A 14,618-nucleotide genomic window follows, 5' to 3' on the forward strand; every position below is an offset into this window, starting at 1 on the left:
CAGCATGGAGAGGGTCCAGAGGAGGCCACTCGCATGATCAGGGGGCAGCAGGACAGGCCCTATGAGGAGATGCTATGGGACCTGAACCTGTTCAGCCTCCACAAGACAAGGCTGAGGGGGGATCTGGTGGCCTGCTATAAACTAGTCAGGGGGGATCAGCAGGCATTGGGGGAGCACTGTTCCCCCGAGCACCGCCAGGAGTGACCAGGAATAACGGTCACAAGCTGGCAGAGGGCAGGTTTAGGTTAGACATCGGGAAGCGCTACTTCACGGTCAGGGCGGCTAGGATCTGGACCCAGCTTCCAACAGAAGTGGTGCAGGCTCCTACCTTGGGGGTGTTTAAGAGGAGGTTAGATGCACATCTTGCTGGGGTCGTTTGACCCCAGTACTCTTTCCTGCCATGGCAGGGGCTCGGACTAGATGATCTGCTCAGGTCCCTTCCGACCCTAGAAACTATGAAAATGATGGCTAATCTAGAAACCTGTAAAACCAGATCTGGCACAAAAGTACGTACCTAATAATTTGTCCCTCTTCTTCTGGTGTAGCAGGTCTTAACCCCAAAACTATATGGCACACCTAGACAGAAAGACAGGAGACAACAACTCTGAACTATGCCAGACTGTGACCAGACAGATCGAGGACTTTGAAGAAATACATTTATAGCAAGTTACTAAACAGAGTATTATAAAGTACTAATTACAAGGCTGTGCATGCACCGTTTAGCCAAAGTAAGTATCAACATGGACACCCAAGGGAAAAAGAAACCCAAAAATTAAAATGAAGTTTTACCCTTGGAGCAAACAGTTTTATTTGGATTTTGTGGAACTTCCTCTGTCTTGTGCTGACCGACTCGCTGAATGGTCTAAGATAATTTTTTGGTCAGTATTTCAGTTGCTCTGGTTAGACAGAGGCTCTATTTACACTAAGCCAACTTCCCCAAACTGCCAGGTTTTATCCACACCCGTTCGCATCTGGTGGCTACATGCAAAGACGTTAACTAGGAAGTGTTGCAGCCCTACTGGCAGCAGCAGCTGGTGCAGTGCCTGCAGCCATTCTTGCACCCCATCTGAGTCTGTGCCTGGGGCTGCACCTCACTAGCCCACACCTAGTTCTGCTACTGGCTCCACTGCCTGGCTCTCCCAACAAAGTGGTGTACTCATTCAGGGAGGGCAAAAGCAGCTGAATGAAGCAAAGCGGCAGAAGCCTCACTCTGCTGCAGAGATTGGCATGCAAATGCACACAAGGTTTTGCCAGCAAAACTGGAGGGCTACCAGGGTAACTTCATCATGCACAACAGACCGGAGGGTCGGATTTGTTTCCCTCTTGGGAGTGGAAGAAACTAGATGGATCCAAATGCTGCCAAACTTGGAGGGGATTCTGTCTGGGTTGAAGGGGTGGAAATATTTTACTCATTCCCCGTTTCTGTGGCTTACACATCTCCTCTCTGCTGGAGTCTCTAGCTGGTTGTCTCTGTAGTTTTTCCACCAAGGTCAAACTGTGTTTGCTGGGAGAAGTATAAGCATGTACAGAGGAGTACGTGCGTGGGCACAATACCTGGATTACAGTTTCCCCCGACTTAAGGGAGGGGGCGGGGAAGAGACTGATGGAAGGAGATGGACGTGTCTACTCAGATCAGCTGCTGAGTCTCCAACCCAGTTTTCAGAAGGTGATGGATGATCTCTCCTTACATGTCTTTTGAAACAATCAGTCTGAATCTCAGCTGGAGATTTCTAACTCTTGGAAAGGCACCTGATATAAACTGATTTTATACTGCATGAGACCATTTTATATTCTGAATAAAAACAAAAAGGGCATTAGCTGCTGGGAAGTGACAGATCTCCCAATACCTGCAACACAACTGGCTCTGATAGCAGTTTCTTTTTATATTAAGTACTACACAATGTACTACAACCAACTTCCTCAAAAACAAAAAAAAAAAGCTGTTCCTGCAGCTATCAGGCCAATTTGCTGAAACTGGATCTAAAGGAAGGCTCAGCAACACAGAGATCCGGCCCATGGAGCCAAAGGTCTTTGCCTGTGCCCATGCAGTGACAGCTATGCCAGGGTCAAGCTTCCAGCTGCACCCATGCCACGTCTCCTCACCTCCCTTACCCCACCCACACCCACCCACCACACATGCACTCCATCTAACAGCACCGATGCAGTTTGCAGCTGCCTGGCACAGCTCTCCACTACCTGGAAGCTGCACTTGCTCCCCAGCCAGGGAAATGGGGGGCTGGGATAAATGACGGTGGCAAGGCTGCAGCTCCTGGCTGCCTGGCTCCCGAGGTGCTGGAGGGAAAGCCCCCCACCCCTGATGTGCTGCTGAAGCCATCCAGTTCACGTCGAGTCAGAGCCAGGGTCTTCCAACCCACAGCTTGTTAAAGCTTGCTGGCTGCTTATCTAAAGCCACTGTTCCTAAAAGACCTAAATGCTTCACACTTCCATAGTAATTTCCTATGTAGCTCCCAAGTATTTCCTTAAGAGTGAAATGGACTTTTGCCATTTCACAGATGGGAAACTGAGGCAGAAACAAGCTGAGCAACTGCCCAAGCAAACATCCAAACAAAAAAAGTGGCAGGGTTAGTGTTCGCATCCCTAAGCCAAGAAAGCATGCAGGATGGACACTACCTCAGACTATAAGAACATGGTGGCCTCATGGGAAAGAGCGACAGAAGGAAAGAAAACGAACTGAACAAACCCCACCCCCCAACCAACACTATACAGCAGCATCTCCAGAGGGAAGAGGGAAAGGAGGATGAGAAATTTAACAAGCACTGCAGAACAACTGCAGTTCAATCACTAAAGGAAAACATATTTGCCAAACATCAATTATTTTAATTCTGATATGTCCATATCTTGATTACATATTAATCAAGAAGGTCAGACAGTGTATTCAGTGCTAACCAGGACACAAAAATAAAGACAATGTTTCCTGAAGACATAGTTGAAACAAGAGTTAAAAACATTCTGTAGCTGATGCTATCAAATTACTTGGGAAAGTAACTCTCCCCGATCCATGTGTTTTTACCTATGGTGCATTTGATGACTTCCAAAAATGGGAAGAGTGTGGGCAGGGGGCATCCACAATATGATTTAAAGTTTACACGGGAATATAAAAGAGATTTCAAAGGAGAGAGGGGTTGGACTAGTAGCCTAACACTTCCATGCGATCAGTCCCTTCAAGAAGAAATAGGCGCAAATTTAACAAGCATAAGGAAAAATGGTGGTTATTCTGCTGCACCTTAAAAAGGAGTTCAATTAGGGCAAATCCTTGTAGCTCCATTACAGAGGATTATGATAACATCATTCGCCTCTCAGGACAGTGACTCCTATGGATAACTAGCAGGGAATATAATTCAAAAGAGCAAAACAACTTTGGAATTTATTTTATTTATTTATTATTTATTTTTACACAGGGTGAAACAACACTACAATGGGTCTGTATTACATTTTGAGGCTATCCCTTGATTGGATTAAAGGAATTCAGTGCACATTTGATCCTCAGCTTCTGAATTCAGGCTTACCTCCACTATGCCAGTGATGTGATATTGTACCTTTCTAGAACTGCACTACTAATTGACCAATAAAAGCTCTTTAGAAAGCCTTCACAGAAAATGTTAAAGAAAAATGACTGCAAGCTTTAGCAGCACCTTTCCCCATATCTAGCATCACTTCCTCAGAAATTTGGAAGACTACTGAGTTTTGTGAAACATTTTCCAAAAGAACAAAATCTAACTTCTGTTACACTTCTAAAGTTCTCTTAGTTTTATGTACGCTGCTTGCATTCATGTCATCAGACTGTGTTTTAATGCATCGCAGTACACAAAAATGAATAACAACCAAGTAGGGCATCTTTCAGTAAAGGTGACACACACTTGCAAAAACACATTTTATTGGAATAGACAAAACCACAAGCATGTTGACACAACGCTGATGCTGCACTTCGTGTCTGCAAAAGAAAAACTGGTGAGTTAATTACCATATTGTTAAGGTTTAAATTTGCACTAAAACATACCTGAAAAAGCAGATTTAAAAATTCATTGGCAAGCGCACTCTTCACACTCCAGATCTGATAGTCCTCAAGGGTGAGATGCCCAATCTAAGTTAAAAAGGAGTGAGAAAGAACGAATATCATCAATTTGATCTCATCCCTGTTAAAAACCGCACATAAATCTGTCATACAAAGCATGAAAAGCAGCATCTTGGAAAGGATTAACATTCATCACTGTTCCTATAAAACTTGCTCTGCACAGGGTAATGACATTAAGCTGAAATTGGTAATTGTATTTATCTTAGACCAGACACACAAGCAACCCAAGCAAAACAAAAAGTGCTGAGCACATACAGATTGAACCATTGACAGGTTTGAACCTCAGATCCTGTAATATACCCCTTCCCATTAAGTATATAAAACCTGCCATAAACTAAAGTATACTAGAAACGGTACTTGGATAATCAGGGTGGCCATTTCATTGAACGTGTTTGCGGCTCTGATCTCACAACAAGTTTTGCACAGATGGGCCCCCTGCATCAGTGCAGAAATCCACCCAATTCAACTGCAGGTTTGGGACTTTAAGATTCGAAAGCAGACTGTTTTCAATAATGTTCCTGTCAACTTAACTTACTGGTCGCTGTGAAAAATTGCTGACAGCATGAAAATAGTCTCTTGGAGTTTACAAAAGGCACTAGGCAAGGATTTTCTTAAGGTGATCTCTTTTATTGGACAAACTATGTAACTGGAACAGAATTAGGCAAGCTTTCAAATGCAAAACATTCAGTCTGATCACAGGAAACCAGGCACAGCATTGGAAAAACCGGCAGAGACTTACGGAAATTCTCAGGGTCGTAGGGGCACAATTACAGAAGAAAAGAAGCTGATTGCTGGGAGATCAGAAGGGAGGAGGGTCAGTCTCACCTATCTTGTATGGAGAGAATTCTGGAGTTGGATAAATTACAAAAGTGCCATAAACCAGATATTAATGTTCAGTCCTTGGTTCTTAGTGTCCAGACAGGTCATGGATTTTTGTTCCCAAGTAGGCCTTTTAAAGGTATTAGGTAGATCTCCCTCGACCATGAGGATAGTGAGGTTGGAAAGGGAGTAAGGGAAAGAAGTTGTGGCTGGCTTCTCAGGTTTTCTGAAGCTGTGTGTCAACTACTGAGTATTACAGCCTCAGGCCCTGCGGGTGCCCCTGGCTTGCTGCCATCAGAGACCTGACAAAGAACGTCTTGCTTGTCTAACTTCAATCCCAGCCAGGTAGTTGGTACAGTAAAAAATATCACCTTAAGAAATCCCTGCCTCTCACATAACTTCCAGACCATCACGCCATTACTCATTTTTAGTCCATAGATGGCCAATCTTCCTATATTACCAAGCATGTTAAAATTGCTCTAAATAATAAATGGTAAATCAAAGGATAGACATTTGCATGGCAAATCAGCATCATTTTCCTAATGACTGATTATTTCATAAACAATTTAAGGAAGAAAAATCCATTTCTTCTGACAGACGGACTGGAAATCCAATTGCGGCTTTTAAAAACTGCACTACTATTTTGCAATGTTTGTTCAGTTCCACCTTTCCTTAGGCCTTCGCTGTCAGTAATGGCGACAAATCTCCTTTTAGTGTCAAAATACTTCAGTGATCAAAGCAAAGGCTAAAATATAATAAAATATTTGCAAATATTTTAACTATTTGGCAACAGTACAAAGTATTGCTGGGCGGAGAATAAACATCGTAATATCCAAGTGAAAAGTTGAACAAGAATCCAGATAAATACTTAACAATCTGTTTACCTGTATAGACAATGGCCAGCTCTAGAAACATTTTCTAATATTCTATAATTGTCTGATACGAAGTTTTACAGTCTAATACTTGGATGCAATTGCATAAGGACTTGCATAGTAGCGATAAATTACTAAATCTTTGGTAGCCACTTGTTTTTTCTAGTTTAGAGGCAATGACATAATCTGCAAAGGGCACTTTTATCCAATTATTTCATTAGCATCTCTTTTTAGCACTACTTTTATAATCATAATCTACTGAGACAAGTCCACTCCACACCTATCTCTGCTAAGAAATAAGGCTTTGTTCCATTTTTGCTAAACCCTAGGGATAAGCTTGTAAGGCCACCTTTCCTGAAGACGAAACAATAAAAACCTGAACGGATGAGAGGCGCATCATTACAGAGGCAATACTTTTTACTCTTACAGTAATGGAAGTTTCTTTCTACCAAATGATATGCCTGCAATTTTCTGAAGCACAGAAAGTCATGCTATGCAGCTGTTCAAGGAGGCAATCAAGTATTTCTACTCGCTATTATAACTAGCTTGTAGTTTTTATGAACTTCTTATAATGTCTATTCATTTGGAAGTTATAAGGAAATGAAATAGCAGAATCATATTGTGTGTGCTTGCAAGTATTGGGACCATCCTGAGCCAATAATGTTATGAACTGCATTTCCAAATGTATATAAAATGGTCTAAAAGCACCACATATGGTATTACTATTTCTAAAATCTGGAAACATTTTATTAACATCTCAGAAAGTCAGGACAAGTGCTGCCAGAATGTTTTCCAACTACTGATTTGTGACAATACTGCAAGTATGTACTTCATTATACATGAAAATGTTATTAGCTTTTCAAAACAAGACACTACAGGTCAATTTATCTGCAAAGAGAAATGAAAACACCAGGTTTATTAAAGCAGTATTAATCAAATGTAATAAAGTCTAGTATTACCATGATGGTGATTAATTTCTGCTGCTTATCTACTCTGGATTTGATTTTCATATAGAAAGATGGCTTATTAAAGTCAAGTATATACTCTTTCCCTAATGGATAAACCTGGAAAGCTTTAATGAAAAGGTGACATTTTCCTAGAAGGGAATCTTTTATTAAAAACATTCCTATGCTGAGAAGTTCACTTTCTTTGATTTTATTCATTTCACTTCAACTCCATTTTAAAATGCCTTTATTTATGAAAAAACTACAATATTTCTGGGATTTTTTGTTTGCAAAATAATTCAATTTTTAATTTTGCTCATCTTCTTTTATCATCAAGGGTTCAACCCGCTTCTTACGAAAGCACCTGTGGAGGAAGAACACCCTATACCCAACAGCTTCCTATTTTCAAGTTCCTATTAAAAAGGTAAAGGCAAGCGCAGCAAATTCTTACCTTTGTGGTGTCATGTGCATTCAAAACGTCTTCCACGATTTCAGATAAATCCTTGTTCAATTCCTTGACAAATGAAGGTATTAGAAAATAAAGAGTGTTAAATGCATTTAGAGTTATGCCTGGAAACCCAGGCCCAAAAGGACAAAAAAAACCCCAAACACCCTGATTTTTCTGACATGTACAGATAAATTTAAATGAAATTAGTGTCTTCATACCACTGATAATTTACATTTAAAATGTCTTTGAAACACTAGCAGCAGCAGAAATTGCAAGTGAATAGTTCTACTACAGTTAGTGTCACTCCACTTTTACACAAGGTCAACGGCGCACACTGTTACTGCCTTCCCCCGGTTCACACAGCTCAAGAAAGTCTTGGCGAAACTTGCCTAAATGAAGTTTTGACTGAAACTTGATACTCTTTTTCAAGGACCACTTTAGAAAACAGCAGCAAATAAATTAAAACGCGACTTACAGGTATTTTGTCAGTACGGTTATCTTTCCAGACCTCTAAAAGTGCAACCACCATTTCCTTAAGTTCAGTGCGAGACAAAACACCATCCCGGTCAACATCAAAAACCTTGAAGCAAACTGAGGGGAGGAGGAGAAAAAAAAAAAAGGATTATTTTTGTAGGTCTGAGTCATCCGACAAGCTATGCTCTAAATTGAGCCTCTCGCTTCAAAACAAGCTTACAAGCTGAATGCATAAGGTGCGCCCCTACCCTGCCTACCGCATCTTGTAATCTTCACAGTAGGTCAAAACCTGCACATACCTCAAGGATGCAACTTGATGACAGAGCTTTGATGCTTCACAAACAAACCCCAAACAAAAATGAAACAAGACTTCTGAGTGAGCAGGTGGGGGAAGGAAAGTTTTTGCTAAACTGAAATCCAGATTCTCTCCGTTCTGTGATGTGTGGGGTGAAATGGCTTGGGATACACATACGTGCAGAATCCTACAGTTTTCTAGCAAAATATCAATCTTTATGTTACACAGGGTCAACATTTGTTTCAAGGGCACTTAGCCGAATCTCAGCCTACAGGCAGTGGGGAAAGAGTTGGGCAGCCCACAAACTGGTCCATGCTAATTAGAAGAGAAAACAGCAAGTGCATAATTTTTTGAACATCTTGTAGAAAGACCAAATGTTTAATTTGTCCCTATATACTGAGAGACAGAATTTGGTATTACAAATGAATTAATGCAGTTTGTACCTATGAAAAATTTATTAGCAAAATTAAAGTACCAAAAGAATGTCTGGAAAACCAACATAAAATACTTCTAACTAAAGGGGTTTCTAGGAGTGTAGTCAGAATAACTCATATGAATATACTGAATTAATAAAGCTTAGCCACAGTTAATAGAATAAAACCTTCATGTTTAAACTTAATTCAAGAATGTATATTCGAGAGATTTCTCCCCACCTCCTTCTGAAGCCCAGGTTTAAAAACAAAATATGTAAATGAACTAAATTTAATTGCTAAAATTGAACAGATGCATTTCTTATAATTAGCAGCTTAATGGACAATATTTTGTACACTCACATTTTTGCCTTTCTGCCAAGGGTCCCCTGCAGCATGCTGAAAGCCCACAGGAAATTTCCTTAAAGTCTATGTGATTGTCACGATTTTCATCAAATGCATTAAACAAACCTACAAACCACAGAAGCGTCACCACACTGAGTCCGACCAAACAAGCCAACAAAAAATATTTAGCTTTAATATAAAAGCTTCAGATTTTCCAGCAAGGTAGGAACATTAGGTGACAGTAAGTTATCTTTAGTGTCCATGACAAATACTTAAGCATTAATGGCTGCTGACAAAGATGAAAAATTAAAACAACATAAAAATTCCCCCAAAACCCACAGTTTACCAGAAGACAAAAGTGCCTTAGTTGAACCCGGCTCCACCGCGTCTGTATAGATCGAGCTTTTTGACGCTTTAGTGGGGCTTTCTGGCACTTTTATCCAAAGCTGATTCAATCAGCCATTAGATAAACGTGCCAAAAGCGCCCCACTGAAGCGCCTGATCTATACAGATGTTGGGCGAGCCGAGTCCAACTAACACGCTGTTTTTGCTTTTTATTTTAACATCTGTAAGCAGCCAACATGCTCATTTTGCATGTGGGGAAACCAAAAAAATCAGGTTCAGCGACTTACTCATGGCAAAGTAGAACCAGAAACAAACACCTCCCTAATTCCTGCCTGGCAACCCGAGTCTCAAACCTGGTGTCTCCCTTGTGTTTAAGACTTACACAAGCATTTTTGTTGCGAGTGTGAGAACAGCTTTAGACTGCATACACTAATAGTTGGGGTCAAACTTCAAGGTTGTCCTGAAGCCCCTAGACACCGCTGCCTGTCCAGCTTGACCCTGGAAGCGTGGTTGAACTTCTGGGTACGAGGTTAACCCTAGCTCTGCCCATATCCTCACCCTTTCCTTCTCTGCAGTGTATTTGGAGTTTACCTACATGCAATACACCTGGAACATAAGTAGTGACCCAAATGTTTTCCCACAACTCCCCCACCCCCACAATCCCTGACTTCCTGGCCTTCTGCACCCGCTCTACTGTATGTAAGAGGCAAATAGGAAAGAGATGCAAGTAGCTTGCATCCCAATGCCCAGACAGACTTGAGAAGGGAACCTAGAAACCATCTCAGCATCATGCTGTAAAATAAGCAGCACAATGTGGCCAGCTGCTATGCAGGCGACTAGTTCTGGCAGAGATGAGAAAGGGCAGAGCAAGTGATTTAGAACGGTTGAGGACAACCTCAAGGTCAGCCCTAAATATCAGTGCAGACACAGAATTAGTTTCCAGGGTGGTCGGGATCAAGTGGTCAGAAAATGGCCATATCTGTAAAAGGCTTAAAAACGCACCCAGCTGGCTTTCCGAGAGCTGTGTCGAACCCTACTCCTGCTGCAATCACTAGAGATGTCTGTGCCTCCTTAGGAACTGGTAAAGATCTGCCATTATCTGAATTAGGTGTCTAAGTTCAATTGGCTTTCAAAAAGACTTCAGCTTCTAAATCCTTCGGTACTTTTGAAAGTCTTTCCCCATCAATAAAAAGGCTAGCCTGGACGTTTCACGTCTCCTATCCACAAAAACAGATACAATACCAACAGAGGCGTTTCAGGCTTTTCTGCCCCAGTCCCAAGTACTACTCCACAATTGGATATACCACTTCCAGGAGTGAAAAAATAGTTTTGCTGCCGTGGTTCAATTCAGGGACAGAGCCTCACGTGGTATAAGTTGTCTGAACTGCATCAGAGTGGAGTTATGACAGTTTATACCTGCTGTGCATCTTTGCCCCGTTTTAGTTGCTAATGAGTACAAGAACAGTTCCAAACAGCAACGACTGGTGCTGTTTCAGCGATGTGTATACAGGAGTGGAACACATCCCATTTTACGTGGGACACAACCCCTCTATGTTGATGCCAATTTTGACGCTAAACCAATCTAGCAGGAGCTTGAAAGGACTCACCACCTAGTTCAGAATGGCCTACACCCCAATATACCAGTCTTCCAAGCCAGCCATGTGCTTTTGCTCTCTTCAGCTCTTACTATTAAGGCAGATCTCTTCATTTTATACTAGGATTGCAATCTTGATATCCTGGATTTTCACTTTACAAATGAACTGCTCTTTGGCATTTAAGGACAAGCGTGCCCACGTTCCATTCTAAGGAAACAGAAAGGCATCTTCTTATATTAAAAAAAGTTGAATAAAGACAAGGAAGAAACATGAAGGAAACATAGACTAACTTAAACAGGAAAGATCAAAACGTCTGCCAGCTTTTCCAATAGTTTAGACGGATGCATCTCAGAGGCAGCATTTTTCTTGTCAGTTCAGACTTGTCAACAAACAGATTCACAGAAGCTCTCTCTTGTTTTCAGATATTTAGAGCTTAGAGAAACAAATCCTCTCTCAACGTAAGCTTAAAAATGAATTAAAAGGATGTTCTACTGGACACTAGCAAACCAATAATGCATCTACAGGAAAGCTTGGAGTAGCATGTGTCTATAAGAGCTGTATAAGTATTTTTTGAACACGTAAACCCACACCAACATAACTGCACAAAAGAAAACTTTATGAGGATCCATACCTTCACTCAAAGATGGATGTATGGGAGGGGAAACTAAAGGGCCAAAAGTTTCTAAATCAAAACGTCCAGTTCTTGACTGAGCCTTTAGCAGCCAATATCGTTTTTCAAGGTCGATGATGTCTGATTCTTCTACTGTAAAAATAAATGCAAGTTAAATCTCTAACATTCAAAAACATAAGTCCTTTAAAGAAAACATTTATTTTCTGTTAGAATGAAGAAAACGCACACCCAAGTGTCTACATCCATATTAAAATATTAGAATTACAGCATAGCTAGACAGGAATGTCTAAAATATTGTTGAAAAGCCACACACTGCATCTACAAATACACAAATGCTTTGCACATGTACATTTTTGGCAGTGTAGAGGCAACTTAAAAAGCTGGCACTAGCACAATAAAAATACGGTGTTAAAAGAGAAATCATTAATGAATTTTATAACAAATTCATGCATATACAAATTAACGTTATTCATTGCTCTGAAGAAATAAGCTGAATATCAAGTTTCTTCATATGCAGGATCACTGATCATCTAACCTGTATTCTAAAAATTAAAAATCAAACGTTATAAAATATCATATTATTGATAGACTGAACTTAGTCAGCTACTAAGTTCCCTAGAGCTTCTTCTATTATTTTACTTATTTTTTCCCCTTATACCAATGACTAACTGGATAGGAAGCTTTTTTTTAAAATGTTTGCATTTATTTATTTTTTAAATGTTCGTGCCTTTTTAGGACAGCTCACATTTGGTTATTCACGTAAGGATGCAAAACAACTGTTTACACACCTGAGTATTTACTCAACCTACAAGAAGAGAACATGCCTGTTCTGGAGAGGGAAGGTTTGAAAATTTAATGTTAAAGCTGGAACAAAGTTCCTATACAGAGCACTGTGTAATTAAAAACTAAGCGATACTATATTCATTTTTAACATTGCTTACAGACATTATTTAATGCATTTCTACATTATAGGAGTATTTCCACTATAAAATCATTTGTCTTTATTTTCTTCTCTTATTTACTGGTTGTATTATAGCTGTGTCTGGAGAACCTGTCCACACTGAGGCCTGGCATGTCCTGGAGCTTCCATGGACAAACTTATCACAAAGAGCTCCCAACTGAATTCAAAAGCAGAAGCAGCAACAAACCGGGGAAGGATGAAAGAAGAAAAAAAAAAGCCATGAGAACAAGTATTAGGAAAGGCCAAATCTATGCACAGCTAAATTATTTCTCCCCCTTTTAACTGAAAAATTATGAGATGACTGAGTAACCGTGTCAAGTTTCTACTCATCAAGAAAGTTCTAAAAGAAACTGTGGGAAAGACAAAGTGTTTTGAACAAAAAGCCATGAACAAAATTCCACATGCAGCATCTAGAACAGGGGTCTTTCTGCCCACAAAGTAAGACTGGTTAAAAATATGGATTTTCTCCCAAGCATTTCACCCTTGTTTTACATGTACACGTCACGACAGTGCTTTATGTCTGTAAGAATTAAACGTTTCTCAAAAAGATAATATAGACAGCTTTGTTATTAAGTAAGAACCACCATGTGTGCTGTGATCTTATTCCCAGATGGTTACGAGCCCTTAAATCCATTCCAGCTTTCTAATAGGTTTAGCTTCAGCTATTTGGCCTGATTTGGACTGCAGAGCAAGACAATGACGCAAGGACTAAAAGCAGAGGATAAATAAAAACACAGGTGGGTTTAATGTTTAAACTTGGTCTCAATTCCTGGCATTTAGTGAACTAATATGGCACAGTGCAGATTCCATGCAGGAGGGTGTTGCCACCGAGGCTGGACATGCAGAGCAAAAAAGTGACACTTTCCCCGCCTGTCCTGAAATCCTGAGAAGCAATATAAACACTGCATCATACTGCTTAAAAATCTATCAGTGCAACCGCCAGCCAGTTTCTGGTTCATCTTTGAGCAAAAGCAGCCATCGAGTCTCGGGGGAAAAAATATGGAATTAACATGTAAATCTGATTTTTTTGTTTTTAATTTATTTTTGGGTCAGAGTTTAAGGTAAGGCTGGTAATTTGTGCTTCTTGAACAGTACTCTTCTGTGCTTTCTGTCACGCTGAAGAGAAAAGGCTGTTTTATTAAATTTATTCTACCCAGTTCAGTCACATACACAGTAATAACTTAATTGCATTAAAATTAGTGTGAACAAGTTGCAACAGCTCAGCAGGCATGTAATGTTATGCGATGCAAACTACTCGAAGAAGCACCCTTTTCATGTTTGGAGAAATTGCTGGAAGACATTAAAAACTGAAGCAGAGATTGCATTGGTGTCTTTACGCATCTTCCAATAAAACACTTTCTAACAGGAAGTGACTACAAAAATATCATCATTGAAAATATTCAGTTCCTATTGTCCCCACTGCATAGATAATACTATTAGTAGGTAAAATGTTCTCGCTTCGTACTTTGAAGCAAATCAAGTTGTGTGGGATGTGGATAATGGCTCAATGCCAGACCCCAACCCACAGCTCTTGATTGGTAGACAAAGTATTTATAAAAACTCTCACACTTTGTTTTAATGCAGTAATCAAGTCATAGTAAATAAAACAGAAAGAATTAATAGATTAAGGGGATATTTTCAACAGGTAAATAGCTCCAGAGTTACAAGACAATCTACTAAAATAAATAAAATAAAATTAATAGTTGGAAAATATCCCTCTACTTTGTAACAGCAGAACAATGATATATTTGATATGTATTAAGACCTTGCCAACAAAAAACAGTTACAGTTAACACTGCATTTATACACTTTTGGAGTTTCTTAGTGAATATTACAGCTGCATATACTGATTAGCCAGCATTATGCTTTTCGTTTAAAAACCAAAAGGTCTCAGCTTTCATTTTAGCCCGTGTTAACTTCAATTCATGCCTGCATTATTAAAAACCGAGAATTTCAACGTGTTCTAAAAACAAATTTATTTTTACCCACCTAATGGTGCAATTCTGTCTGGTTCACAACAGTAGAAGCATACCATATTTCCAGTATTTTAACTAAAGCCTGGTTTGCACTACTGTTCACCATAATATTTTCCATGTAATATCCAGCTCCAATCCATATAAAGAGCTCTTCATCTCCAAATGACTCAACTGCTATGCAAACAGCGGCTGACTGAACAAAAGTATTTTTGTACAAATGCAGTTGTTTGTCATTATCAAATGAACAGTTAGAAGATCCTGGAATTTCAGGCAGAGAGATCTGCTTAAAGTGACATGCAATGTCCCAGCGACTAAGAGGATAACATGGTGGTGAGATTAAGATTAAACCACAGTAAGGGTTTTCTTGCTTTAATGCTTTCCTCTCTTTTTTATTATAAAAGCAAGACAGG

At 40.0% G+C, this 14,618-nt stretch overlaps 1 protein-coding gene across 5 annotated transcripts in view; it reads right to left on the reverse strand.

The window, feature by feature from the left end:
- Nucleotides 1-14,618, reverse strand: part of USP32 (ubiquitin specific peptidase 32) — a 133,540-nt gene that overhangs the window by 45,217 nt on the left and 73,705 nt on the right. For all 5 annotated transcript variants that reach the window (XM_019545662.1, XM_019545660.1, XM_019545658.1 and 2 more), the window contains exons 6-11: nt 11,272-11,403; nt 8,719-8,826; nt 7,652-7,767; nt 7,180-7,242; nt 4,019-4,102; nt 515-576 (exon numbers count right to left, since the gene is read on the reverse strand). In XM_019545662.1, the coding sequence (XP_019401207.1) occupies nt 515-576; nt 4,019-4,102; nt 7,180-7,242; nt 7,652-7,767; nt 8,719-8,826; nt 11,272-11,403 (565 nt within the window). The remainder of the gene's footprint in view (nt 1-514; nt 577-4,018; nt 4,103-7,179; nt 7,243-7,651; nt 7,768-8,718; nt 8,827-11,271; nt 11,404-14,618) is intronic.

The sequence above is a fragment of the Crocodylus porosus genome, unplaced genomic scaffold (assembly GCF_001723895.1).
Source record: "Crocodylus porosus isolate Cpor-Errol unplaced genomic scaffold, CroPor_comp1, whole genome shotgun sequence".
NCBI lineage: Eukaryota > Metazoa > Chordata > Crocodylia > Crocodylidae > Crocodylus > Crocodylus porosus.